Below are 27,277 nucleotides of genomic sequence, written 5' to 3'. Positions count from 1 at the left end.
GAAGGAACTCCTATGGACATCCGCAGTGGCCTTAAGGTCTGCAGAAACAGGGAATACCTCAGCTCTGCTGCCCATGACTTGAAGCAGGGCCTCGTATGGACCTCCGCAGGAGTCTTAACGTTTACAGGAACAGGTGATATCTCAGCTCTGCTGTCCATGACTCGAAGAAGGAACTCCTATGGACATCCGCAGTGGCCTTAAGGTCTGCAGAAACAGGGAATATCTCAGCTCTGCTGTCCATGACTTGAATCAGCGCCCTATATGGACCTCCGCAGGAGTCTTAACGTTTACAGGAACAGGTGATATCTCAGCTCTGCTGTCCATGACTCGAAGAAGGAACTCCTATGGACATCCGCAGTGGCCTTAAGGTCTGCAGAAACAGGGAATATCTCAGCTCTGCTGTCCATGACTTGAATCAGCGCCTTATATGGACCTCCGCAGGAGTCTTGACTCGTAGTAGGAAATACTATGGACATCTGCAGCGGCCTTAAGGTCTGCAGGAACAGTTAGTATCTGACCTCCGCAATCCACAATTTGAAACAGCGACTCCTATGGGAATCTGTAGTGCTTTAAGTCTTGCAAGAACAGGTAATGCTTCAAGAGCCGCACAGGCTGCAGCGAGCAGAGCCACCACAAGAAGTCAGTCCTGCAGTAGACCTGGTCCAGCTTACTCTGGGGGACCAGGCCCCTCAAGGCGCATGGTCAGGATCTTGACAACTCTTGAATGAAGACTGCCTAAAAGGATGAGCTCCTCCAGAGGTGTGGATGGAGTAGAAGAGCAGGTGATACAGCCTCATCAGTCGTGAAGAGCACGTGATGTAGGGCTCAAGTAAATCTTCTCTTGCCCAGAGGAAGCATTTGAGCTCCTGGTCCACTCTCAACCTGTGCCATATTATGGAGGAGCTCCTGAGGACCCACAGCTTTAAGGCACTCTGATGAAAATTTTGTAAGAAGCTGAGATCCATTGGATGATTTGACTTGTGTTTCCCATTGTGCTCCTGGTGTTTTTTTAGACAGAGGTGTGATTCTAGGGAGATTGTAAAGGAGCCTTGTAAAGGAGCCTTTAAGAACATCAATGTATAAATGCGGCCTGGGATTAGGATTACAAATTCATCTCAGCTGTCACTCCTTAAACCAATGATTAGAGTTACCAGGGCTTGAATTTGGGGAAAAAGTGGGAGAAACTGGTTTCAGTTTGATGCATGAGTATGGCAACTGTGGTACTTGACCCTTTAACACTCAGAGAGTGAGACTGGGTCTAAACATCTAGGCCCTCATTATGTACATGGCGGTGTTGAGACGGCAACGCCGGCGGCGGTGGTAATTACCGCCACCGGCATGGCGGTCTCGACCGCCATATAAATAACAAGGGAAGACCGCCACAGGCGGTCCTCCGCCACTGCCAGGCAGCCGCCGACAGGCCGCCTGATGATGGCAGATTACATTATCCGACAGGGCAGCGCTGCACTTCGGATAATGTACCCTGTTTCCCCAGCCTGGCGGAAGGGGTGCTCCAGGGCCCCCCTGGGGGCCCCTGCACTGCCTATGCACTTGGCATGGGCAGTGCAGGGGCCCCCATACAGTGCCCTGTGGTGCAGGTCACTGCCTGATGTACGGGCAGTGATCTGCGTGACGGGTGCCGCTGCACCCGCCGCACACCAACATGGGTGGTGGCTCCATTTGGAGCTGCCGTCCATGTTAAGGCCCTGTTCCCTTCTGGGCCGGCGGACGGAAACACTATAAAACATTATATGGCCGGCGGGGGGCCGGCGCGCTGGCGGTCTTCTGTTGACCGCCATCGCTGATCTCGGCGATCTTTACCGCCAAGATCATAATGAGGGCCTTAGTGCCCAAATGTTCAAAATCCTTTGTCATTTGATGTGCCACATTGGAGAGTTCACCAGCGTAGTCTTGACATAACACAGTAAGACTGGGAACTGAAGGGTCTCCTGCGCAGAACAGGTGCTCACCTAGACTGAATTCTTTAATGTCTTGTGTTGTTTCTTGTGTTGTTGTTGCCTGTAATTCCCCCTCTGTTACCAGAGATGTCAGATTCCCCCTGCATGAAATTTTGAGTACAACAGTTGCCTACTGCAAAGGCTAAATTTCATTTTCGCTCACCTTTCAGCCATACAGTTAAATGCTGTTTTCTCCTTTTTATAAAACCATAGCAAGGGCACCTCGTTATTTGTGTCTTCAGTCTCTGAACCTACATCACTCTACTGGAGTAAGTCTTGACTGCTCATCTTCTCAACCACTTGAAAGTAAAAGTCGAAACAGGATGGTCTTGGAATTTTAGTGAGCTCGAAGTAGGGTCTGGTTCTCTAGTCTCCTGTGATAACGTAATGTTTGTTATGAGGAGTATCCCGCAGGCCCTGGAGACTTGGTCTGACACTTAGCTCAGCTTCATGGTGGATTAATGGATTGATGACCACCCAAGTCTTCAGGAATTGAACAATATAATAGTTTTATATGGGACAGTTTGTAGTTGTATCTAATCTAAGATCTAGATGAGGAATAAAATGTGATGGTTCAGATGTTTTCCTATAGTCGCTTTAGACACCACAACAGAAAAGATGCACCAGAGGGTTCCAGAGATATAGAATTTACAATGTAAAGACAATCAAGTTATTTCACTCAACCGCAAACACGCATTGGAAAATTCAACAAACTTAAAACTTAGAAACTTTTTCACCAAAACGTTTGGGCTATTAAGAGTGTGGTCACTTTAGGTACCTAATTCCAGTATGGGGCCAATCAGGGAGACTAGCCAGGTCCTCAGAAACACCTCAGCAGGTGAAGCAGTCTTCAGTCAGTTCCAGGCACTTTTATCCATTGAAGGGCTTTCCTATGGAGGTGGTTCTGATGCAAGAGATAAAGGATGGTGTGGATGTGATGTGTTCGGCAGGGGTCTTGTTGCAATTAATCCTCAGACCACGAAGAGGGTGAGGTTGTCCTGGCCCCAGGGTCGATGTCCCTCTAAGTCCTCTCAGGGCTGATAGAAGTCTAGTCACCACTGGACAACCGGTCCCCCAGTATCGCTGTCACAGGCCACTCGTTCCTGGGTCAATAACTCATGCTCTGGGGGCCCCAGCTGCACTCCGACAACACTCCTGAGCTCAGCGAAATTGGGTGCAACTTTTTGCATCAGTCCCAGTCACTGGTGCTGTACAGCAGCAATTGGCAACAGGTTGATGATCTTGGGCTATTAACTTGCCCCAGTAGGCCTCTCAGCTCTTGTGTCTCTGTGCTGTGAACAGGAGGCCAGCTCACTGACTCTTGGAGTTGCTTGGCTCAGGCTGGGCTCTGGAGACAACTTCTCCTCGAGCAGGATACAGCGGGCATAGTCCCTCTCCTTTCCTAGCCTTCAGGTTCAGCAGGTAGAGTCCACAACGGTGCAGCGTCTCTTTGCCAGTTCCATGGTGCAGCAGGGTAGTCCTTTGCCAGTCCTTCTTCCAGTCCAGTCAAGATCAGAGTTCATGGTGCCAGGGGTGGCCTACGTATGCTCAGAAAATGCCCTCAGGGCAAGATGTGCATGGTAGTCAATGAGCTACACGGTAACCTCCCACCTGATAATCACTTCCTGCAAAGTGTGGCATCTGGACATCCCTAGGATGCACCATTCTGCAGTCTTCCAATACAGCAGTAACTTTCTCCTGGCATGTGAAGCTCCCCAGCCCAATCCAGAGGAGTGGCTACCAAGGGGGCTACGTGCCCTTGAAAAACTGGTTGGACAACTGGCTTTCCCTTCCCTGTCCCTAGTGCCAACTTGCCTACCTAACAATATAGGAGCCCCTTTCCCAAGTTTTCCACATTTGCTCTTCAAAGACGGCTTTGCCTTTGCTGCGTCCCTTTTGGTCTAACAGCTCTGTGGCTTTCTTCCTGGGGGAGGTAACACCTCCTCCAGTGGCAGGTGGCTATTGTTACCTTTCCTGGGAGTCATTAGCTCCTCTCCCCAGGAGGGCAGAAAGCTGTCTGCAGGACAACAGTAAATGGACACTGGAAACCTTGGGCAGCTAAAGTGGCAGCTTCTAAAGTTGCACTTTGCCCACCAGTGACGTTAATATTGATGCAACTATTCAATTGGATTAAATGCACTGATTCTTCTGATACCTTACATTACCGACTTTAGTAGTCCCATTCAGAAAATAGCAGGCCTGTAACACTGTACTTGCCAATGTGGCTACTACTGTTTCCACACTAAAAACGAAAATGTAGGTTTTTTACTGCTGGAACATGTAAAGGTAAATGCTCCACCTTTAAGTAGACATCACCCTGGGCTCATTAGGCCTACCTTAGGGATGGTTACATATAATAATGCCATAGATCTCGCATTTGCAAGAGTTAGAGCTATTGCTGTTGTAAATGCATAATTGGACTTTTACTGCCACATAATAATAATATCTTTATTTCGGCTGAAAGCCATAAAAGCAATTTAAAAGAAAGTTATAAATACATGTAATCATTAATTTGAAAGAATTGAAACTTGAATAAGACCAGTCTAAAATAGCGCGTGATTAGTAGCTATCCAACCCTAAAAACATTTAGAAAACTATTGCAAAGTCCATTACTCGTCACGCTTCGTTTGAAGTATAGACTTTATTTCTTCTTCTCCACTCTGCGCCTACCTTCATCTCCTCACCTTCACCTCATAACATTCTAACATGTCCTCCAGTCCCTTGCCACCTCCCGACCAGTCCATTCTTATCATTCCACAGGGGAGCGGAATATACCATCCTGAACCAAGTCCTATTGGTATCGTTAATACATTATGGGGGTCATTCTGACCCCGGCGGGCGGCGGTCGCCGCCCGCCTGGCGAGAACCGCCATTTGACCGCCCCGCGGTCAAAAGACCGCTGGCGGCATTCCAACCTTCCTGCTGGCCTAGCGGGAAGAGGGCCTGCAACATTGAAGCCGGCTCCGAATGGAGCCGGCGGTGTTGCAGGTGTGCGACGGGTGCAGTTGCAGGCAGACAGTGAAAAGCAGGCTGGGGCCCTGTTAGGGGACCCCTGCACTGCCCATGCCACACCCGTTCCCGCCAGCCTCTTCCTGGCGGTGAAAACCGCCAGAAACAGGCTGGCGGGAAGGGGGTCAGAATCCCCAAGGCAGCGCTGCTTGCAGCGCTGCCCTGGAGGATTCTCCCAGCCGGGGGAAATCCGGCGGGAAACCGCCCGACCCGGCTGGGCGACCGCGGCTGTACCGCCGCGGTCGGAATGACGAATGAAGCACCGCCATCCTGTTGGCGGTGCTTCCGTCATTCGCGACCTTGGCGGTCTATGACCGCCAGGGTCGGAATCAGGGCCTATGTTATCTATAACATTAATTAACTAATGACACTTATTATTAAATAACATAATTAAGATAAACTATCAACCAATGTAATCCTCTATCTTTATGACATTAAACTAGGACATAACACATCTTCCCCCTATAATAAAACGACTAACAAGATTTTATATAGTATTATATTCAACTTTACCTAGAATTGTGAAAATTCAGGAACATAGGTATGCATATTATTGTTCATATTATTTAGTATAGTCCTTGCTCCATACAGGAGGTTTGGTCAAACGAGTGCTTGGAGTTCTCTGCACATTATTCTGGGACCTTCTCTGTGTAGGTTCACTTTGTGTAGAATTTTCACCTGGGTTTTCAGCTGTGACTGGATTCACATATTTTGTAATTCTGTCCAGGCTCCAGCATTATCCATTTCCCAGAACCACAACATTGTTTTTTACCTTAGAAATGCAAAAGGGGCCCATGAATTTAGAGTCTTTTAATCCTACTTTCGAATATCCTATCGGTTTTCTGATCATTACCTGATCCCCTACCTTCCAGCATTGTTTTTTTACCCCAAATTTAGTATTGTACCTCTTTTTATACTTTTCCTCGTGCTTTGATATGTTCGCATAATCGTATGAGGATGCATTTTCACTCCGTCTTCCCCCATCCAACCATGATGGATAGAATTTAGTACACGGTTCCCTACCTCGTAACGCTGAGAAGGGTGATATTTTGGTAACCGAGTTGGGAGTGGTATGATAGGCCCATAACATTTCTCTAATGGCATTTTCTACATTCAATCTGTTAATGCTTGCTAATTGGATACATTATTTTACCATTCGATTGGCTCGTTCTGCTAATCCATTGGCTCTGGGGCAATATAAAGCTGTAGTATAATGTTTTACCCCAAGGGAATTCAAAAATTGCTTCATCGAGCTTGACGTCAATTGAACCCCGTTATTAGTTATGAGAACTTCAGGAATTCCCTCTACGCTAAATACATTTTTCAGGAAATTAATGACTGAATCAGTGGTAATTTGGTTAACCAGTTTAGTGGTGATCCAATGTGATTGGTAATCTATGAGAACGATAGCAAATCTTGTTGGAAGCCCAGTATAATTAAGAGGACCAATGATGTCTATGGCTAATTTAATCCATGGCTTGACAGGAATCTGTACTGGAGATATGGGTGTTCTGCGTATTATTTTGGACTTGTCGCTTGGAACACAAATGGAACACTCTTTGACTTCGTTCTCAATCATAGAATCCGTATTCGGAAACCAGAATCTTTCTCTTACTCAGGCCTTAGTAAGACTTCTCCCTAGGTGGCCTTCATGAGCAAGTTTTATTATCTTTTGTTTGAGTTTCTGAGGGGGTATAATTTTATCATTCCTGAGAATATAATTGTCTTTTTCGTTAATTTCTAATCTAACCTCCCAAAAGTCTTTGATGGTGTCTTCTAGGTCTTTTTTCCCCAAGGGCCAACCTTCTTTTGCCTTCGATCTCAAAAGAGCTAAAGTATCGTCTTGTTGGCAGGCTAAGTTCCATTCCTCATCACTAATGGAGGGTAAGTCAATTGATAAAATGGGGCATTCCGTAGTATCGAAAGTTTCCATACAGTTCAACGGGGTTCTTGAAAGGAAGTCTGCTGCATAATTTTTATCTCCTGGTAAATATTCAACTGTAAAATAGAAGTTTTCCAGAGCTAGAATCCATCTAGCTATCCGGGGCGTGCTATTATTGAACCCCTTGGTGGGGAATACATATACTAATGGTTTATGGTCCGTGCGTAAGGTGAACTGAGTGCCCCATAGAAAGAATTTAAAATGCTTTACTGCCCAGAAACATGCAAGAGTCTCTCTCTCAATGACCGAATAATTGGCTTCAGCTTTGTTTAGAGTCCTAGACGCGAACTCTACTATCCTCTCCTTGCCATCTATGATTTGCGATAAAGTGGCCCCCAGACCCAGCTTGCTGGCATCAGTTGTAAGAAAAGTTTTTCTATTGTGGTCGAAATTACATAAGTATGGTGCATTCACAATGGCAGTTTTGATTTTCTTAAATGCATTATCATGGCGTTCGTTCCAGTTGTAAGGAACCTGGTTTTTAAAGAGTTCTCTAAGATCTGAAGAGACAGAAGATACATTTTTTACATATTTTGCCATAAATTCGGCAAGACCTAGAAAGGACCTTAGTTCATCCTTGTTTTTTGGTGCTTTGGCATTCCTTACTGCGTCAACAAGGGAAACTTCAGGCTTGAAGCCATCTTTTGATATGACGTGCCCTAAGTACTCCACTGAATTCACCTTCAACCGGCAATTGTCTTGCTTTAGTGTAAGACCCGCTGCTTTGAGTTTTCCAAGAACGATTCTAAGGATTTTGTCATGTTCGTCCTCTGTTGATCCATATATAAGTACATCGTCTTGGAAACAGAGAGTATTAGGTACATTACCCAGAATATTTTGCATGATTTTTTGGAAGACTGCCGCAGCAGATGCCAGGCCAAAAGGCATTCTATTAAACATGTAGGATCCAAATGGAGTAGTGAACGCTGTGAGCCATTTTGAATCAGGGTGTAATTCAACTTGGTGGTATGCACTAGAAAGGTCTAACACTGAGAAGCATGACGCCTCCCCTATAGTGCTTAATACTTGGTGTATTCTTGGGAGTGGATGCCTTTCTACCCAGATATTTTTGTTTAAATCTCTTAAATCCACACATATTCTGATATCATTGCAATTACTCTTCTTGGCCACCACAATGGGGGCCAACCATTCCGAGCACTCAATGGGTTGAATAATTCCTCGCGACTCTAAATTCTCTAATTCTTTTTTTGACTGACTGTCTCAGTAAGTGTGGCATTGGTCTGGTTTTATGTACAATGGGCTTATTTTTGGGCTTGAGTTTGATTTTATGTTGAATTTTTTTTAATAGACCTAGTTTATCGCAAAATATTTCGGGGAACTCTTGAATGAAAGCTTCCCCAGAATTCGAATTCTCGATGCACATAACTTGTTCAGGATTATTAGGATCCAGTTTTATTCCCAGTTCCTTTTGATGCTGCCAACCTAGTAAGTTGGAACCTTCCTCTACAACATAGACTTTACCAACCGTGGACCTATTTTTGAATTAAATAATACCTTTAAACATGCCTTTCAAGATGATAGGGTCTTTATTGTAATCTTTCGGGCTATTATCTGGATTTTGGAGTTCCATTGTGTTACCCTTTTGAATCTTGTTAAAGTCTGCAGTACTTATTATGGTGAATGGTGAACATGAGTCAGCGTACGCTTTTATTCTTTCATCATTAATTGTAATTGTACACACCGGGTATTGAGTGTTGATTTTGTCATCTGTATTCACTTGCAGTATAATTTTTTTAATCAACTGTGGTAGTTCTTCAGATTTTTTGCTATCCCCATTTTTTGAATTGTCCTTACATACCCTCGCAAAATGGCCTCTTTTATTGCACTTTCTGCAGATTGCAGATCTTGCCTGACAAAAGATGGAATTAGCAAGGTGATTGTTACTCCCACAACGGAAGCATGTTAAATTCGTTCTGTTACTACCATTCTTTTGGGGTTGTTTTTCACTACCTTTAATTTTTAAAATGTTATCCTCTCTTACATCTTCCATTACCTCATTTATATGTACCTCTGGGGAAGGGGAATTAATCTCCTGCAAACAAATTGCAGTGTGTTCAATTGATTTTGCTTACTCAATTGCTTCCATTAAACCTGGTTGCTTCTGTAGAAGCTTTTCTTGTATTTTAATGTTATTAGTGCAACAAACTAATTGATCTCTAATTAATGAGTCGTTTAGATCTCCAAACTCACATAATGTGCTTAAACCCCTTAAAGCTGCAATATAGTTCGTCACACTTTCCTGTTTGCCTTGGCATCGTGAAAAAAAATTATGTTGCTCTAGTACTACGTTGATTCTGTCTCCAAATTGCTTTTCTAGTTTAGAATATGTGGTAATGTATTCATCTTGGGCTTGACCCTCAATGAATATTGGATCAGGAAGAGATTCATATATTTTCCTTCCATGAGTTCCCAAATTGTGAAGTAATATTTGTTGCTTTCTAATGGGGTTGAACTTATCCCCTCCGATTGCAATTAGGTAGGATTCAAAAATCTTAAACCAATCTTTCCATGGTATGTTTGGTTCACCCATCTCATTCAAGAAAGGGATTGGTTGGGACATCCCGGCTGCTGCCATTGTACTGGGTTAATAAAGCCAAATTGCAATAAGTTATACTCTAAATAAATACTTCAACGAGGAACAAAATATTACAATTAAGTTAGACTTTTTTTTTTTTTTTTTTTGTTTCTTGCAGGCACTATAAGTTACTTCCTTAAGCAAATGAAAATAAAACTATGGATGGAACAAAGAATGTGCTGCCGTACATTCAAAATTTAAGTAAACTACAATAATTGGAGACTCAAAACATTGTAAAGTTGATGATAAATATACATTCAATTACGTGCTTGCCAGAGGAGTCTCTGCAAAGCAGCACTATACGTTGAATGTTCAATGCTGTCGGTATGATACGATGTTGTGCTTGTTAACGTGGGTTTTTTGACAGGCTAGAATGCTGTGCCTGTCAGCGTAATACTTACAGGTAAAAAGTGCATCCATCAATGTGGAGATCAACACTCACAATAAAATATAAAACAGTATAGATTTCTAGACATGAACTGTAAGTGCTGTGCCTGTCAGCGTAGAAGGACGACGGATCGGCTTTAATTGTTTGTTTGTAGAAGGGAAAACCTTGCAGTGGTGTCCCGATCGTGTCAGAACACCGAGGCAGTAAGTGAACAGCTGTGGAATTCCTGAGATTCCAGCTTGTGCGTAGCTTAGTGCTTGCCGAGTTCCAGTCAGAAGCGTCTTCTTCGCACTGCGATTAAATTCCACCTCGCTGTGTCAACAGTTCTTCGAGCCCCGATCAGCCGTGTAAACACGCTAAAGAAATTCCTGAGATTCCAGCTTGTGCGCGGCCCGTAGCAGTTGCCGAGTTCCAGTCAGAGGCGTCTCCGTCGACTCATCGAATCCTGCCTCACTGTGTCAACACTCAATGCCCTGGAACCTCTTCATGCGCGTTGCCTCCCGCGCTGTATGCCCGCCTATAATTTATTACTTATGGTGTTCCATAAGATCGCGCCTGAACACCACGGCTATGCGCGAAGCCTGTCTCAGGGCAGCCCCCTGATCAGCTGTGAAAACACGCGAACACTCAAAAGGAATTCGGCTTGCGCGCGGCTTCCAGTGCTTCCTTAATTCTAGTGCGACGATTAAATCTTATCACATCAATGCCTTATGAATCTTTGTAAGCGCTGCTCTCCGTGCTGTATGCCTGTATATATTTTCAGGTAATTTAAAGTCCTTATATAAGAAATACAGAAGGACACAGGATAGGTGGTACTGCTACCAACCTGAAAAGGGGTGGAGAAGAATGTGCCCCCTTACGCACTCCTCGTCGCCAGTATTACAAAGTCCATTACTCGTCACGCTTCGTTTGAAGTATAGACTTTATTTCTTCTTCTCCACTCTGCGCCTACCTTCGTCTCCTCACCTTCACCTCATAACATTCTAACATGCCCTCCAGTCCCTTGCCACCTCCAGACCAGTCCATTCTTATCATTCCACAGGGGAGCGGAATATACCATCCTGAACCAAGTTCTATCGGTATCGTTAATACATTATGTTATCTATAACATTAATTAACTAATGACCCTTATTATTAAATAACATAATTAAGATAAACTATCAACCAATGTAATCCTCTATCTTTATGACATTAAACTAGGACATAACAAAAACACTGTCAACGTATATTCATTGAGTCTAAAAAGGATGTAATTGATTAAGTTCAATCTATAATGTCACACAATTAATAGCCTATCGTTGTGTGCTGCATTAATAAGTCAATAGTTTAACCAGACATCTGGGCAAAGTTACAGGTCTATCAATGTAAACTCTGTCTGGATCGTGCCGCCCAGGCACATTGCAGATACCTTGCTACTACAAACACTACCTTATCACTTGTGTCACTTGTCAGTATACGGAGAGATTCTCTATGATTCCTTATACCAAAAAGTCTACATGAGGGGATGATCCACTTTCTCCTATGAGTTGAGTATCTTGGACAGAAAAAGACAAAATGGGCCATGGGCCACATAATTTGGTCAATCCTGCCTCATAATTTGGCCTTTTCCTGCCACATAATTCCACAGGCACTGCATATAAGTAAAGCACTTCAATTTTCCTCTATCTGCAGCAAAAAATGGAAATATTGCAAGTTAGCATCCTAATTTCAATCTGCCATGCTAATTCCAATATAATACCACTTTGGCCACCCCACCATCGGAGACGCTGGCTGGCTAACACAATTCCTAAAAAAGAAGACACAAGACAGCCACGGAGGAGAAATAAACTAGAAGGGTCACCCAAACATATCAAGAGTGTTCAAACAGTGATAGTGTTATAAGGATGTCAAGTTGGCCTGGGTCATGGTCATAATTGTGATAAGGAGAGCTTACTAAAATTTATACAACCATCATGTAAACCCAATAAAAAACCTTTATCATAAATAAACTTTTTGCATTAGACTGTAATACTCAAAACGGTCCCTAGAGGGCACCACAGCAAAAATAGCATTTGGGTGAAACATGGTCATGGAACTGTACAGTCAGCCCCTAGAGGGCATAACCACATGAAAACAGAATGGCAGAAAGTGATGCAATGTAGCCCCTAGAGAGCACAGTGCCTTACACATTTTCAAGCCTACTAGAATATTATTACAATCAAGGCATTTAAAACACAAACTACTCCCAGCTGTAAAACAAATGTTCCAGCCATGAGAGAACTTAAAAAGACACTGAATGGTGGGAGGGGTTATTATTTTGGGTCCCTCAACCTAGTGTGGGGACCCAGAGATGACCTAGACAGAAAGAGTACGTTATGCTGAACATTTCGATGGCGGTCCCCCTGTTCTAGGTCCACCACACGGTGAGTTATGGGCAAAAATGTTTTGTAAAAGGAATTTCCCGCAAAGCATTATGGGCAAGTTTGCAAGTGCAGCGAATATTGTAGTATCTTAACTACAATGCTCACAACAGCCCCTAGAGGGTATAGTGCATTTTGCATTTTCAGGCCTACTAGAATAATATTACAAACAAGGCCCTTTAAGCACAAACTACTCCTCGCTGTAAAATAAAAGTTCTAGCCATGAGAGAGCTTAAACAGACACTCAATGGTGGGAGGGTTTATTATTCTGGGTTTCCCACTAACCAAGTGTGGGGACCTAGAGATGCCCTAGACAGAAAGAGTGTGTTATGCTGAACAGTTTGGTGGTGGTCCCATCGTCCTTGGACCACCACAGACTGAGATATAGGCAAAAATGTTTTGTAAAACGAATGCCCCGCAAAGCACAATGGGTCGAGTTTACCAAGTGCAGTGAATATTGTAGTATGAGCTCTCCAGCTGTGCCGGAAGAGTCGTGTTGAGGAGTTCTGCATTTTTTACTATTGAAACGGCTGCAGTTTGCATACTTTTCAATTGTTAAACCTGGGAAGAATTTAGGAATGTGGTTGCAAATTTAAATGACTAATATTCGGTAACAAGATGATTAGCTGGTTCTTATACAAAGAGCTCCAATACCTCTGATTGAGTTCATGCTTCAAACTGCCATGGCCGCCGTGGAGCGTGAAGGGGAGAGACAAAAGAAAAATTTAAATGACTCAGATTCGGTAACAGTGTGACGTAACTGAAACTCATGCAAATCGCTTTAATACCTCTGATCTAGTTCTCACTATATGAAACTTCATGGTCACCATGGAGCGCGAAGGGGACAGACCAAAGAAAAAGTAGTGCACACACACAAAAGTATATGGCTGATCATGCAGTAACCCACGTAACAGGGTCAGTCTGCAAGATGTAACAAAGCAGCCTCAAGCCAGGACAAACGTCAAGCATTTACCTAGGAAATCAAGAGAATTTTGAAAGGTAGGCCCAGGAATGAGTGAAAGTGATGGGTGTGAGATGGGCGTGGTTAAATCCCACAGAATAGATTACAACATGTTGAGAAGAGCAACGCTTGTGCGCTGCTATGCTCAACCTAATCAAAAGGGAGTTTTGGGGTTTGCCGTTATCTTAAATGGCAAAGTCCAGTTAGCAGTTTAAAACTGCCCTTCTAGTCTGCAGTGGGAGCCATGTTTTAACTTGTACCACTCAGGGCGGCACAAGAAGTGTTGCAGTCCCTAGGGGACACCCTAAGTTACAGGCCCTGGGCACCCCTGGTACCATATGCTATAGAATTATACGTAAATTAGACTATGCCAATTGGGGACAAGCCTAGTAAACATGCATCATTTTAAGGATCAAAGCAGATTCACTGAGTAATGATTGTCAGGGCTCAGGCTGTTCAGCGTCATTATACCAGTACCTAGCCGTTAGTACTTACCTTTGTGTGTGGCCCCTAAAGGTATGGTACTCACCTTTGTAGGTGGCCTCTAACAGGCTGGTGCTCACTTCGGTGTGTGCCACAAAGAGTATTTTATTAAGCCCTTCACTTGAGTGCCATGTTATATAACAGGTTCACTGTTGACCAAACCCACCAGATTTCCCTTGCTCCTCAGGCAGTACAGGTACACCAACCAACCTACCATGCAAAGTAGGGGAAACAGACTGGGGGTGTCCCATACATCTCTGCTGAACGCACCCAGAGAGTCCGAGCCAGGAAATGAGGGTCATCAGTCAGAGACAAACCTGAAGCGCCTTCTATGTATATTGTGTAAAGTGTCACAGGTTCAGTTGTGTAGAATTCATTACTTAAGTCGGAGAGATGGAGAAGCCGTATGTTGTTCAAACATCAAAATCACCAGGTTGTGCAAGCATTTATGTACCGTGATAGGTTCCATTATTAAGATTCGATGAACAAATGTATATTTTTAGCTCTATTATTCTCCATTACAACAGTATTTACGATGCCTTTTGGAATGGGACAAGCCAGCGTCTCTGCATGTTTTATTGTGTATTTTATAAGCAGTCACAGGTCATCTTGCAGCCACTGCATCAAATGCTTGTTTTAATCAATAAACATTATAAATGTGGGGAACTGGGTACGGATACTTAATGCACCTCCATTGAATGGTACATATATATTTATATCTTGTAGTAATATACTTAGATTGGGTTTTTATGACAGGGCAGGAGATGATTTCATTTTGCACGAAAGAGGAGGACGAAGAGACCACTCGCTTGGACAAGTCATTGGAAAGTGTCCGCAATCGTTCAGGTGAGTCAGTTTATTTTTTTTTATATTAGTAGTTGTTTTACATAGTGCATCATTTCAAGGCACTATAAATACAAATCAAGTTGCTGATAGTGGGTGAGAAAAGCTCAACTTTTCATGTCAATGTAGACTCATGCTTTGAAAGACTAGTACAAGAGGACAAGGGTCCATGCAGTGTGTAGATTATAGTTGCAATTTAAAGTTCTGTGCAGTTTGTACTTAAGGTGCAAGGACCTGGTCGAGGTAATAGATGGATCTTCACAGTAACATGAGATGGACAAGGACCGTGTGTTCAAGTGTTTGCTTTTGAGATATTTTTCCAAGTTTTTTTGAAAGTGAGGAAGGTGGGAGAATTGGATCCTAGTTTTTGGAACTTGTTGTGAGAATAATCTGGATAGCTGAGGTCTTCTTCTGAAGCTGGGGTGACAAGTAGCAGTTTGTTTTTGTTTCTAGACTGTCCGGCTTCTCTAGAGACTTAGGGCCAGATGTAGGTAAGTGACAAATTGCGACTTGCAATTAGCAAGTCATAACAACTCGCAAATTGCAATTCGCGAGTCATAGCGACTCGCAAATTGCAACTCGCAATTCGCGATGCAGAAAGGTGTCTCATACACCTTCTGCGACTCGCTATGGGGTCGCAAAGACCCACCTCATAAATATTTATGAGGTGGGTCGCAGGTTGCGACCCCATAGCGAGTCTAGGCACTCACGGGGATAGTGGACTGCTGGAGACAGCAGACTACCATGTCCTTGACTGCTGTCTGAATAAAGCAGTTTTTTTTTTCTCTTTGCAGCCTGTTTTCCTTAAAGGAAAACGAGCTGCAAATAGAAAAAATACTGAAACCTCCATGGGACCACTGCCTGCTCTGAAAAAATAATTTTGTGAGCATTCACAAAGGAGAAGGGGTCCCATGGGGACCCCTTCCCGTTTGCGAATGAGTTACCATCCACTTCAAGTGGATGGTAACTGCGAGTTGATTTGCTACCGCTTTTGTGGTCACAAATCAACTCTACATCGTGGTGCGAATCGCAAATAGGAAGGGAACGAGTCGTAAACACATTTTGCGAGTCGGTACCGACTCACAAAATGTGTTTCTGCAGCGCGTAAGGGCTTTTGCGCCTCGCAAATGGCATTTTTCGCGGTTTGCGAGGCGCAAAAGCCTTCCCACATCTGGCCCTCAGAGTCTGATTTAGAGCTTGGCAGAGGGGTTACTCCACCAAAACGGTGACGGACATCCTGTCCGCCGAAATATAAGCCCCATAGGATATAATGGAATTTATATTGTGATGAATGGGATATCCATCACCGTTGTGACAGAGTAACCCCTCCGCCAAACTCTGAATCGGGCCCTTAATGTTTTTGTTTAGGTAGTTTGGGCTGCTGAGGTGGATGGCTTCATACGGAAGGAAGGCCATTTTGAAGGCGCTCTGAAATGCAAGCAGTTTAAGCTTGCTGCGGCAGGAGTGGTGTGCTTTTTTTAGTTAGTGTTAAGAAGCAGGATGCTGCGTGCAGATCAATAGCTTTAAACAGGGTGAGGCTTTTTTGGGAGACTGGTGAGAGGGGCATTACCATTGTCTAGTCGAGAGGTGACTTAGGCTTTGGCAACTGTTTATAGCTCTTGGTACGAGACAAAATGTTTGAAATATAATTTATGTTTAATGGCATGTGTGGCTGTAGATACACAAGCTTTGCATAAGTCCGCCATCTAGTGTTGGGCTCGGACTGTTACAAGTTGTTTTTCTTTGAAGAATCTTTTTGACTCACAAGGTTGAGTGACTCCTCTCGGTGATAGTGCGCATGGACATTGAGTTCTTTGTTAGATTGTTTTCTCTCTGCTGTCGGGTTGGGACATGTAATCCTCTCGCTCCGGTATCCCTCGGATCGGTCTGTTCCGAACTCTTCTTCCTGTCTTTTTTTCAGCGACGCTGTTGTATTTTGATTGTGTATTCTCTATCTAACACATTCAAATCTAATTTCTACGTCGGGGGTCGGTTTAACCGCCCTTTGGGGCCCCAGCACCCGTCTCAGGCCTATTACTCCATGTGGTGTTGAGAAATGTAGGGCCAATGGAACGCACTCCATTTCGATTTTGCCCTTCATTCCATTCGAAATTCCCACACACCTATCATCACCAGGTGTGTAACCTCTGCTTGTTCCCAGGCCACAGGGAAGAAATCTGTTATGCCTGTCAGTCTTTCTGCTCCAAGAAGACCCTACGAGACCGAAGAGCATGTCAGTTGGAGATGTCATCGAAGACCCCAGACAACACCCCTGATATCTTCGGGGAAGAGCATGCGCAGGAGGAGATCCACCAAGAAAGGGCTTTTTCAATAGGAGATTCGGACTCAGATGTTCAATCGGACATCGAAAGCCAGCCTCTTACCTCGGCGCAACCTGTGAGTACTACCTTGAGCTCCCAGGTAAAGACTTTAAAGAAGCCACATAAGATGGTTGTTGGTCCACCACTGCCTTCGGGCCATGGTCAGAATCGAAAATTACACTTGGATGCCCCACCTTCGGGCTTTGCAGTGAAAATAGCCAAGACTAAAACGTCTTTGGCATCAACTTCTGGCTCGACACCTCATTCAGCCTCAGCATCGAGTTGAACCCTCGATCTTTCGGCTACGACCAAAAAACTATCTACCTCTGTTTCGGAGTCAAAGGCTTCTATTCGACAAAGGCTCTGAGAATTTCTGAATTGAAAATCTCTCCTTCAAAAGACAATCCAGCTCCATATCCAAAAATGAACAGATGAATTATTGCTTATCTTCTAGGTATAATTAAAAGGGAACTTACTTTCCTGGAAACATTGGACACAGCTCCTTCACCTAAGAAGCTCTCCAAAGACAAGGCTCCTGTACAACCTAGTGTCACGATCTGAATGCTTCTTACCTCGATTGTTTGTCAGTCTCAGGCACCACCTGGTCTCTTGATGGTTCTGGACTGACCAAGGTAAGGGCGACCCTTTCCAGTAGCCACAGTGCTGATGATAGAGTAACACCAAGCAGACAGTGACCTCCAAAAGGAGTCCCAGAGGAAAAAACCCAGTCCTGGGAAAAACCTCAGAAGCAAGGAACTCCTGGAAAGGAGGTAAGAAAAAAGAGCTGCATAATATAAACTGGAAACAGCAATACTGCAGCCAAGAAAAAACACAGGAGAAGTCCAAAAATCACTGGAAACAGGAGCGAGGAGCACCACCAGAACGGAAGTGTTTGCAACGCAAGGAACAGAAGACCAACTGTGCTTATATACTGGAAAACAGTAAGTGACACGCAGGAAGTTCCAAAGACACCATCTTGAATTGGTAAAAGCCACATTTGAGTGAATGGAAAAATAGCCATGGTGTAAAAGAGGAAGCAAAGCATGCAAGGAAGGAAACACAGACTCCTGGGACGAAGAAAAGATGGCTAAGAGGAAAACCATAAAGAAAGAGAAAACAAGAAAAAAGAAAAAAGGCAGAAAGAATAGGTAAGAGAGATTATAAGGGCGAAAAGCGGGCGCAGCGCGAAGAAAGATTGACTGGTCACGCTGTGGACGGAAAAATAGGCAGCGGCCCAAAACGCGGCTCAAAACGCGGCCTGCGGCAGAAAAAGATGTCCAGGACTCAGACTGCTGATCTGACTGAGGTCCGCAAGAGGGGCGCTGCAGGTCCTCGCGGCGTCACACCTAGGCCTTCTCCTCCACACTCTCCTGCCCCCCCTCTTACTCTTACTCCTCCTCCACCTCCACAATCTCCTCCACCTATTATGGAGCCACAATTTTCTCCTCAAGGTTCACCAACACCTCAGGGAGATGACATGGAAGACATTCCACAGGACATAGGGGGTCATTCTGACCCCGGCGGTCAGAGACCGCCGGGGCCAGGGTCGGCGGGAGCACCGCCGACAGACCGGCGATGCCCCGCAGGGCATTCTGACCGCGGCGGTTCGGCCGCGGTCAGATGCGGGAAACCGGCGTTCTCCCGCCGGTTTCCCGCTGCCCTGCAGAATCCTCCTCCGCCGCCATGGGTATTCTGACACCCCCTACCGCCATCCTGTTCCTGGCGGGTCTCCCGCCAGGAACAGGATGGTGGTAGGGGGTGCCGCGGGGCCCCTTGGGGCCCCTGCAGTGCCCATGCCGATGGCATGGGCACTGCAGGGGCCCCCGTAAGAGGGCCCCACAAAGTATTTCAGTGTCTGCTATGCAGACACTGAAATACGCGACGGGTGCCACTGCACCCGTCGCACCCCTGCAACTCCGCCGCTCTTTTGGAGAGCGCCCGCCGGCCCAGCGGAAATGTATGAATGGCCGCCGCGGTCTTTTGACCGCGGTGCGGTCATTTGTCGGCGGGACCTTGGCGGGCGGCCTCAGCCGCCCGCCAAGGTCTGAATCAGGCCCATAGACCCTTGAGATTTTTATGATGTAGGTCCCGTACTCCCAAACGACCCTGCACAGCCTTCACCTCCTGAAGACGTAACATCTTATCAGCAGGTCATAGCACGGGCAGCTGCCTATCATAATGTCCAAGTGCATTCTGACCCAGTTGAGGAAATTTTCTATTTGACACACTAACCTCCACCCACAAAGAAAGTCAATTTCTTCCCATGCTACCATGCATGCTCAGATATGTTACAGACATTTTTAAAGAGCCTGTCAGATCTAGAGTAATTGCTCCAAGAGCTGACAGAAAATACAAGGCAGCTCCTATAGACCCTATATATATTAGGTTAGAATTGCCCCTGGATTCCATTGTGGTTAGTGCGGCATGTAAGCGTGCCAACTGTCAGTCAAAAGGTGATGCACCACTTCCTGATAAGGAAAGTAAGAAATTAGATGCTGCAGGTAAACGGGTAGCGGCACAAGCAGCCAATCATTACCGTATCACCAATTCCCAAGCTCTTCTAGCATATGATAGGGCCCACTGGGATGCGGTAGAAGACCTTCTCCAGTATCACCCAGAAGAACGCCGTAAAAGGGGACGGGAGATAGTTTCCAAGGGCCAAACTAATTCCAGTAATGCCATTAGGTGCGCCACTGAGGCTGCTGATACAGCCGCACTGGGCATCAATACCAGCATTATTATTAGAAGACATGCTTGGTTAAGATACTCTGGGTTCAAGCCTGAAATACAACAGGCAGTGCTTAATAGGCCTTTTGACAAGGAACATTTATTTGGGCAACAGGTTGACACCACTATAGAGAAACTGAAAAAAGTCTCAGACAGCAAAGGCCATGGGAGCCTTATTCACTACACCACAAAGGGGTACTTTCCGTCACCCGCAATTTAGGGGAGGTTTCAAGACAACATCTACTGGGCCTTCCACCTCCAAAACAAAACAAGGCACACACTTCTACAATAGAGGTTCCTTTAGAGGTTCCTGTATATGTGCCAACAATAAAGGTAGAGGGAAGGCGCCCACCTCTAGAGGTTCTGCCTCAAACACACGCCAGTGACTGGCTCCACCATCCACTAGCGCACACGTCTCCAATAGAGGTTCCTATACAGGTGCCAATGATAGAGGTAGAGGGAAGGCGCCCACCTCTAGAGGTTCTGCCTCAAACACACGCCAGTGACTGGCTCCACCATCCACTAGCGCACACATCTCCAATAGAGGTTCCTATACAGGTGCCAATGATAGAGGTAGAGGGAAGGCGCCCACCTCTAGAGGTTCTGCCTCAAACACACGCCAGTGACTGGCTCCACCATCCACTAGCGCACACGTCTCCAATAGAGGTTCCTATACAGGTGCCAATGATAGAGGTAGAGGGAAGGCGTACACCTCTAGAGGTTCTGCCTCAAACACACGCCAGTGACTGGCTCCACCTTCCACTAGCGCACACTTCTCCAGTGGGGGAGGGATTAAGACTGCTCCATTTCTATCTCCAGAGGTCCAATGTTACCACGGATCAATGTGTTCTATTAATTATCCAACATGGTTTCTGTCTAGAACTCCTTTACATTCCACCAAATATTCCCCCTTGCACTCACAATCTTTTACACGCCCACCTCACTCTCTTAAAAGAAGAGGTACAATCCCTTTTTCTCAAAGGGGCTACAGAACCTGCTACCCTATCACAGCAAGGGTTAGGAGTATATTCCCTATACTTCCTTATACAAAAGGAAGATGGCTCATTAAGACCAGCGCTGGACCTCAGACCTCACAACCTATGGTCGCTCTAAAAGATGTTATTCCGCTATTACAGCAAAAAGATTAGATGACCGCATTAGATCTTAAAGATGCTTATTTCCACATTCCCATACATCCAACACATTGCAAATACCTCCGATTTGTCATTGCAGGGAAACATTAGCAATTCAAGGTTCTACCATTCGGGGTAACAACCGCTCCCAGGGTATTCACAAAATGCTTAGCTGTAGTTGCTGCATTCCTCAGATGACAACATACTCATGTTTTCCCATACTTGGATTATTGGCTCATCAAAGCCAATCCCATCCAACAATGTCAGAAACATACACAGTAAACCTTCTACTCAGTCTGGAATTCACAATCAACTTTCTCAAATCCCATCTCCAACCCTCTCAGATACAGCCTTATCTGGGAGCAATTCTCAATACTCACTCAGGGTTGGCATATCCAAACCCCATACGGATTCAAGCTTTCCAAACTTTTCTGTCTCAATTACAGGAGAACCATACTTACAGAGTCAGACTAGTGATGCAGCTCTTAGGGATGATGGCTTCCTGTATTGCCATCGTTCCTAATGCCAGACTACACATGCGTCCATTACAGCAGTGTCAGTCCCGTCAGTAGTCCCAGTCACAGGGTCATCTTCAGGATCTAGTGTTGTTGGACCACTAGACTCACTGCTCTCTGCAATGGTGGATTCCCACCAACCTTTCCAAGGGGCGGCCCTCTTAGGACCCTGTGCCTCAGAGCACTCTCACTACAGATGCATCACAGATAGGCTGGGGAGCTCACCTCAACAACCTCATAATACAAGGCAGATGGGATCCCATTCAACAAACTTATCACATCAGCTACTTGAAGTTACTAGCAGTCTTTCTAGCGCTCAAAGCATTTCTGGACACTCATCTCAATTGTCTAGTGCAGACAATTTGGAAGTGGGCAATTCACAATCACATTCACTTACTGGCAGAATATCTCCCAGGAATGGACAATCAGTTTGCAGACCTCCTAAGCAGGATGCAGCAACAAGTCCACGAATGGGAACTTCACCAACAAGTATTTCATCAATACTTTCACCACTGGGTAACACCAGAAATAGATCTTTTTGCTACCGTAGAAAATTCAGAATGCCAAAACTTTGAATTCAGATACCCACAACCTCAGTCCAAGCGCAATGCTCTATAGATGAATTGGTCAGGGATATTTGCTTACTCTTTTACGCCTCTCCCACTCATTCCATTTCTGGTTCGCAAACTGAGACAGGCATCACTCACCATGATCCTTGTAGCCCCCACATGGGCATGTCAACCTTGGTCACAACACTATTAGATCCGTCTGTGGTTCCCCACTAGAAACTTCCCAACAGACCAGACCTTCTGACTCAAAAGCGAGGTCAAATCCGATATTCAGACCCCAAAACACTCAATCTTGCAATATGGCTCCTGAAGTCATAGAGTTTTGATATTAACTTCCATCTGAATGTATGGACATTCTTAGAGAGGCATGTAAACCTACAACTAGACAGTGTTATGCGCTCAAAATGGAAACATTTTGTATGCTATCATCCTAAACACATTGATCCACTCAAAGCATCAGTGCCAGACATTGGCCCTCATTACAACCTTGGCGGGCGGCCTCTGCTGCCCGCCAAGGTTGAACCGCTGAGCGCCCACCTATGCAGCCGCAATCCCGCCAGCCGCATTACAACATCCCCGCTGGGCCGGCAGGCGGAAACAGAGTTTATCTCAAACTCTGTTATCTCAAAGCTAAAAGACAATTACCTACAACTCCTAGAGCACACTCTACCAGGAAAAAAGGGGCTCCTATGGTCTTTTAAGGAAACATTCCAATAGCAGATATTTGTAAAGCTGCTACTTGGTCTGTACCACACACATTTACTACACACTATTGTGTAGATGTTTTAGCTCGCCAACAAGCAAATGTTGGTCAAGCAGTCCGCATAACACTTTTTCAAGCAACTCCAACTCCGACAGGGTAGTCACCGCTTACTTGGAGGGGACTGCTTTAGAGTCTATGCAAAGCATGTGTATTTACAGCAACACATGCCATTAAATGTAAAATGTTACTTATCCAGTAGATATCTGTTTGTGGCATGTAGTGCTGTAGATTCACAAACAGATGAAACTTGCTGAGTTTTCCATGAGTTTTACACAGTTTTTATGTTGGAGGTTGTCTTTAAGTAAAAATCTGAGTGATTTTGCTGATGTGGCCAGTTTTGGGGTAATGTTTGATCTTCATTAATTTGATTAAAGTAAGAGCAGTTGTTGAATTATGAATTTAAGTCAACGGGAGGAATTCTGTCTTTGTGGTCTTGAATTTGAGATTTCTTTTCCACTTATTGTTCTATGCCTTTGAGCTGATCAGGTGTGGAACACTCCCTCTATTCTGAGACTGTTTTGCCTGTTTTGAGTGAGTCCTGAGATGGGTTGTTTGTTTTCAGTTATATAAAAGTTCAGCTCAGATTTTTTCAAGAGCAGTTTTCTGTTTCTTATTTTTAGATATTGCAGTATATGTCTGTTTAGAGAGGTGTATTTGCCCACAAGAGCCGGTTTGAGAGAAATGTTTTGGATAGTTCTTTGCAAAGTGGTTAAAGAAGACGGTTGTTTTCAAGTGCAGTGGGCTTAGCATCCATGATGATGTTTAATCAATGTGACCTCTGAGACTGTAGAGGAGTCAGTCAAAGCAGCACCTTTTGGAGTGGTGTGTTGATATGTAATTAAATTATGTTATTAATATACTTCTCTTAGGTTTGGCAAAGAAAAAGGAGACATCAATTCACTTAGATATCTTGGGGTCTTCAAATACAGATTCTTGTATTTGATGTGTAAGCCTGAAAAAAAGTTGGCTTTTTTGTTGCTCTTTTGAGTCTTTTCCAGCAAGGATAGTGTTAGTGTATTTCTTTCTTTGTCTAAATAATCAATTTAGGAATGGAGTATTTGTTTTTACTGGTGTAATTTGTTGAGATTGTGATGGCGACAGCACCCTTTAGTGTCAACCTATAAGCGTGGAAAGGAGAGAGACAGTCATTAGATGTAAATGTGGAGAGTAGGGTGGAGGAAATGCCATAGCTCAACAGTTATTATCCATCTAGATTTATTGAGTTCCACTCCCATATCTGCCCACATTCTCATTGGATGTCAGTTTCTGTAGCATAGCCTGATATCGTAAAAGGGATTAGAACGTGGTGAGATGAGTAATTATGAATGGGACCTGCACTAGACTTTGCTTATTAATTTTAGGATCATTATTAATAGTACTAGTACAAAAGGAGTGGGATCGGAACTAGAGGGGATCTGAAGGGTAGTTCCCTTTGATGTTGAAGTGGCCTAGGAAAGTTTTGCTTATAGATGTGAAAAGGAGAGCAATATGGAGTTCTGTTGTCTCATTCATGAGAGAAGTGTTCAAAACCTCTGTTTTATCAGGAGAATGATACAGGATGGCAATTTAAGTTTTAAAGGAGACTAAATTCAGACCCCAACTTTCAAAAGATTTGAAGAATTGACCAGGGAATTCTGAGCGCGAGAAGTTATTTCTGTGTATAGTGGCCAAATCATCCCCACACTTGTCCTTGCGGTCTTGGGAGGAGTGATTCAGCCACGAGGAATGATATTTGTTGGGTTTGTTAATCATATTCTATCTTTTATAAAGAGCCTTTCTCCACGGTGTGTTACCAAAAGAAGCACCAAGCAGTACAGTATATAATAAGAGAATATTGGGTCTAAGAAGGATGACAAAGATTTGCTCTCTCTCTTATGATCAGCACATTATCCCCTAAAACAGAAAGCGTAGAAGCAGAATGGACTGAAGTGAAATCAGAAGATGATTTCACAAATAAGGATCAAGGAGTGTGAAGGAATGAAAGCGTGCAGAGGCATTTGGAAGTAATCAAAAGAAATTGCTACTCGGAATGAAGGGACAGAGTAGGGCGATAGGGAGAAATTAAAGAAAAGTGAGTGAGTGTAGGCCCTTAAAGATGCCACAAATATAACAGATCCTGACGGTGCCTGGTGGGACTCCAAGTTCCAGGCACCCCTGTGCTCTCCCTACACCTGGGGACACTCGCGGGTGCTACAAAGCGCACCGCGCAACGCCACTGCCTGACAGTGCCTGGTGGGACTCCAAGTCCCAGGCACCCCTGTGCTCTCCCTACACCTGGGGACACTCGCGGGCGCTACAAAGCGCACCGCGCAACGCCTCTGTCTCTGACAGTGCCTGGTGGGACTCCAAGTCCCAGGCACCCCTGTGCTTTCCCTACACCTGGGGCCACTCGCGGGTGCTACAAAGTGCACCGCGCAATGCCGCTGCCTGACAGTGCCTGGTGGGACTCCAAGTCCCAGGCACCCCTGTGCTCTCCCTACACCTGGGGACACTCTCAGGCGCTACAAAGCGCACCGCGCAATGCCGCTGCCTCTGACAGTGCCTGGTGGGACTCCAAGTCCCAGGCACCCCTGTGCTCTCCCTACACCTGGGGACACTCCCGGGTGCTACGAAGCGCACCGCGCAACGCCGCTGCGTGGGACTCGCCCGGGCAAAGCCCGGGCCAAGCGCGGGCCCGTCCTTCGTCCGTCAGCGACCGACTGAGGCCGGGCCGGGCCATCCCTCTTTAATTTTTGTTTGGGGGCCCTAGTTTTTGGCTTTGGATACCACGCAGTCAATAATGGGGAAACGGAAGGCAGATGACGTTCCTGCGCCACATTCTGGTGCCAAAAAACACAAGAAGCGAGCTAGCAGGAAAGCAGACGACCATCCTAAGCCCTTTAGGAATCAATTTCAAACTATTGACTCCTTGTTCGAGGAAGTAGAGGCAATATTGAGGAGCCCATCTATCACCGCTCCCCCTCTTCCTGCCACTTCGACCCATAGGAAGATTCCGGATTTACTTAATAAAAAACTGCGGACACCTCATTTGTCTGCGAAAGTGGACCTCCATTCGCCTCCCATATCCAAGGCTGCAATTCTTTCGCCACCAATGAGGCATACTTCGAATGCTGAAGTTGTAGAATGTACCCAATCCAGGGACTCTCTGCATTCAGGCTCCAAGACTGTAATTTCTAGTGATATCCCCTGTTCAAACAGATTTCAACCCCTAGCCTAGGTTTCTCTCCACCTTTAATTCCAGCGGAACCTGATACAGAGGAATTGGACTGGCCGATCCAACGTAAAAGGTCACTTGAACTGGAAATTGTTTCCCAGAAGCTGGATGATTTAAAATCCTTGGTAATGGTAATTTTGGGTAAAATTTCTGGACTATCTGATCAGAAGGTAATTTGTAATTGTAAATTGCCCAGCACGAATGTCCACATCCTTGAGCTGACCGGGGGGTCCAACGCGCTAGCAACATTAGACACTGGGGATAACTTAACTTCTTTCCCCAAATGCCTGAAGTTGGGGGCGAAGTCCACGAGCATGCCAATGAATAAAAAGGGGAGTTGTCTATTCTTTCCCATTGACAACCCCACTGATACCGGCCGTATGCTTAATCCTGCCTCAAAAAATAATGATCAGCGTCTTCCCTGTATAAATCCCCTGCCCAAGGAAGCCAAGGACGGGAAGGGTGCACAGGTGCCTGTAAGTCCACTTAGAGTCTTACATCAAGGTCAATCTAAACTAATTCAGGCGACTGATTCAAAGGGGAGATATGACCAGAGTAGAAAGGATGCATACATCTACATGATAGGGGTCCCTAGGTTGTCTGTTGGTCAGAGAGAGTCTCACGAATCTCTCATTAATAAAGTCATTTATTGTATTCGCATACAGAGGAAATGTCTGTCTGTTACCCGTTCTGATATTCGGGAGGTACGCAGACATGTCCAACCAGACTCAGATTTTGATTACATTTCAATTATTTTTTTCGATACCTCCATAGTCGATAATCTTATGGCTTTCAATTCACGGACCAGTTTTCTGGAATCTGGTAGAGACATCGGAATTGGCCTCTGTATGTACTCTCCAGGGGGCGAGACACGAAGGATTGATAGACCATCCAATGTGCTTGTGGGAGGGGTCCAGGGTCCACTCAATACAGTAGTAATCGACCAGTTTTGACCGAGATCCGTTCCCCCCGGTTATCTGATTTAGACTGACTAAATGCTGTCCCTCCCTCAGTGTTCCCCATTGCAGTTGCTACGGCCCACAGAGGCAAACGACCAAGGGCTTTGAATTTCACCGTACCACTGAGAGCTAGGCCCACATTTGTGCTTTCTGAACTTAATATTATGTCTTGTAATGTGGCTGGAATATAGAAAAAGATGGGAGATCCCGGATGGGTCAACCTTATTACTAAGCAAGATTTATGCATTGTTCAGGAAACTTGGGCGGAAGAGATAATATATGTTGAGGGGTTCACAACATATTTTGTCGCAGCTCAACCTGCCTCTGGAGGCTTTGGTAGACCTATGGGTGGGCTTATGATTTTAGTGAATAAGAAATTGCAATGTGACCATTCTGCACTATCCCTTAACTCGTTAGATTTACTGGGTGTTAGACTTACATTTCAGCCTGGTTTTATAGTGATTATGGTCAATGTGTACGTGAGGTCCGTCCCCCGT

General features: G+C 45.1%; 1 protein-coding gene across 2 annotated transcripts in view; it reads left to right on the top strand.

Moving 5' to 3' along the window:
- LOC138258806 (zinc finger protein 2-like) overlaps positions 1 to 27,277 on the top strand; it is a 74,211-nt gene that overhangs the window by 31,897 nt on the left and 15,037 nt on the right. For both annotated transcript variants that reach the window (XM_069206042.1, XM_069206043.1), the window contains exon 6: positions 14,493 to 14,582. In XM_069206042.1, coding sequence (XP_069062143.1) covers positions 14,493 to 14,582 — 90 coding nt within the window. The remainder of the gene's footprint in view (positions 1 to 14,492; positions 14,583 to 27,277) is intronic.

Source organism: Pleurodeles waltl, chromosome 9 (genome assembly GCF_031143425.1).
Source record: "Pleurodeles waltl isolate 20211129_DDA chromosome 9, aPleWal1.hap1.20221129, whole genome shotgun sequence".
NCBI classification, from domain to species: domain Eukaryota; kingdom Metazoa; phylum Chordata; class Amphibia; order Caudata; family Salamandridae; genus Pleurodeles; species Pleurodeles waltl.
Note: the sequence above shows the minus strand (reverse complement) of the source record. Positions and strands in the feature narration are given on the sequence as shown.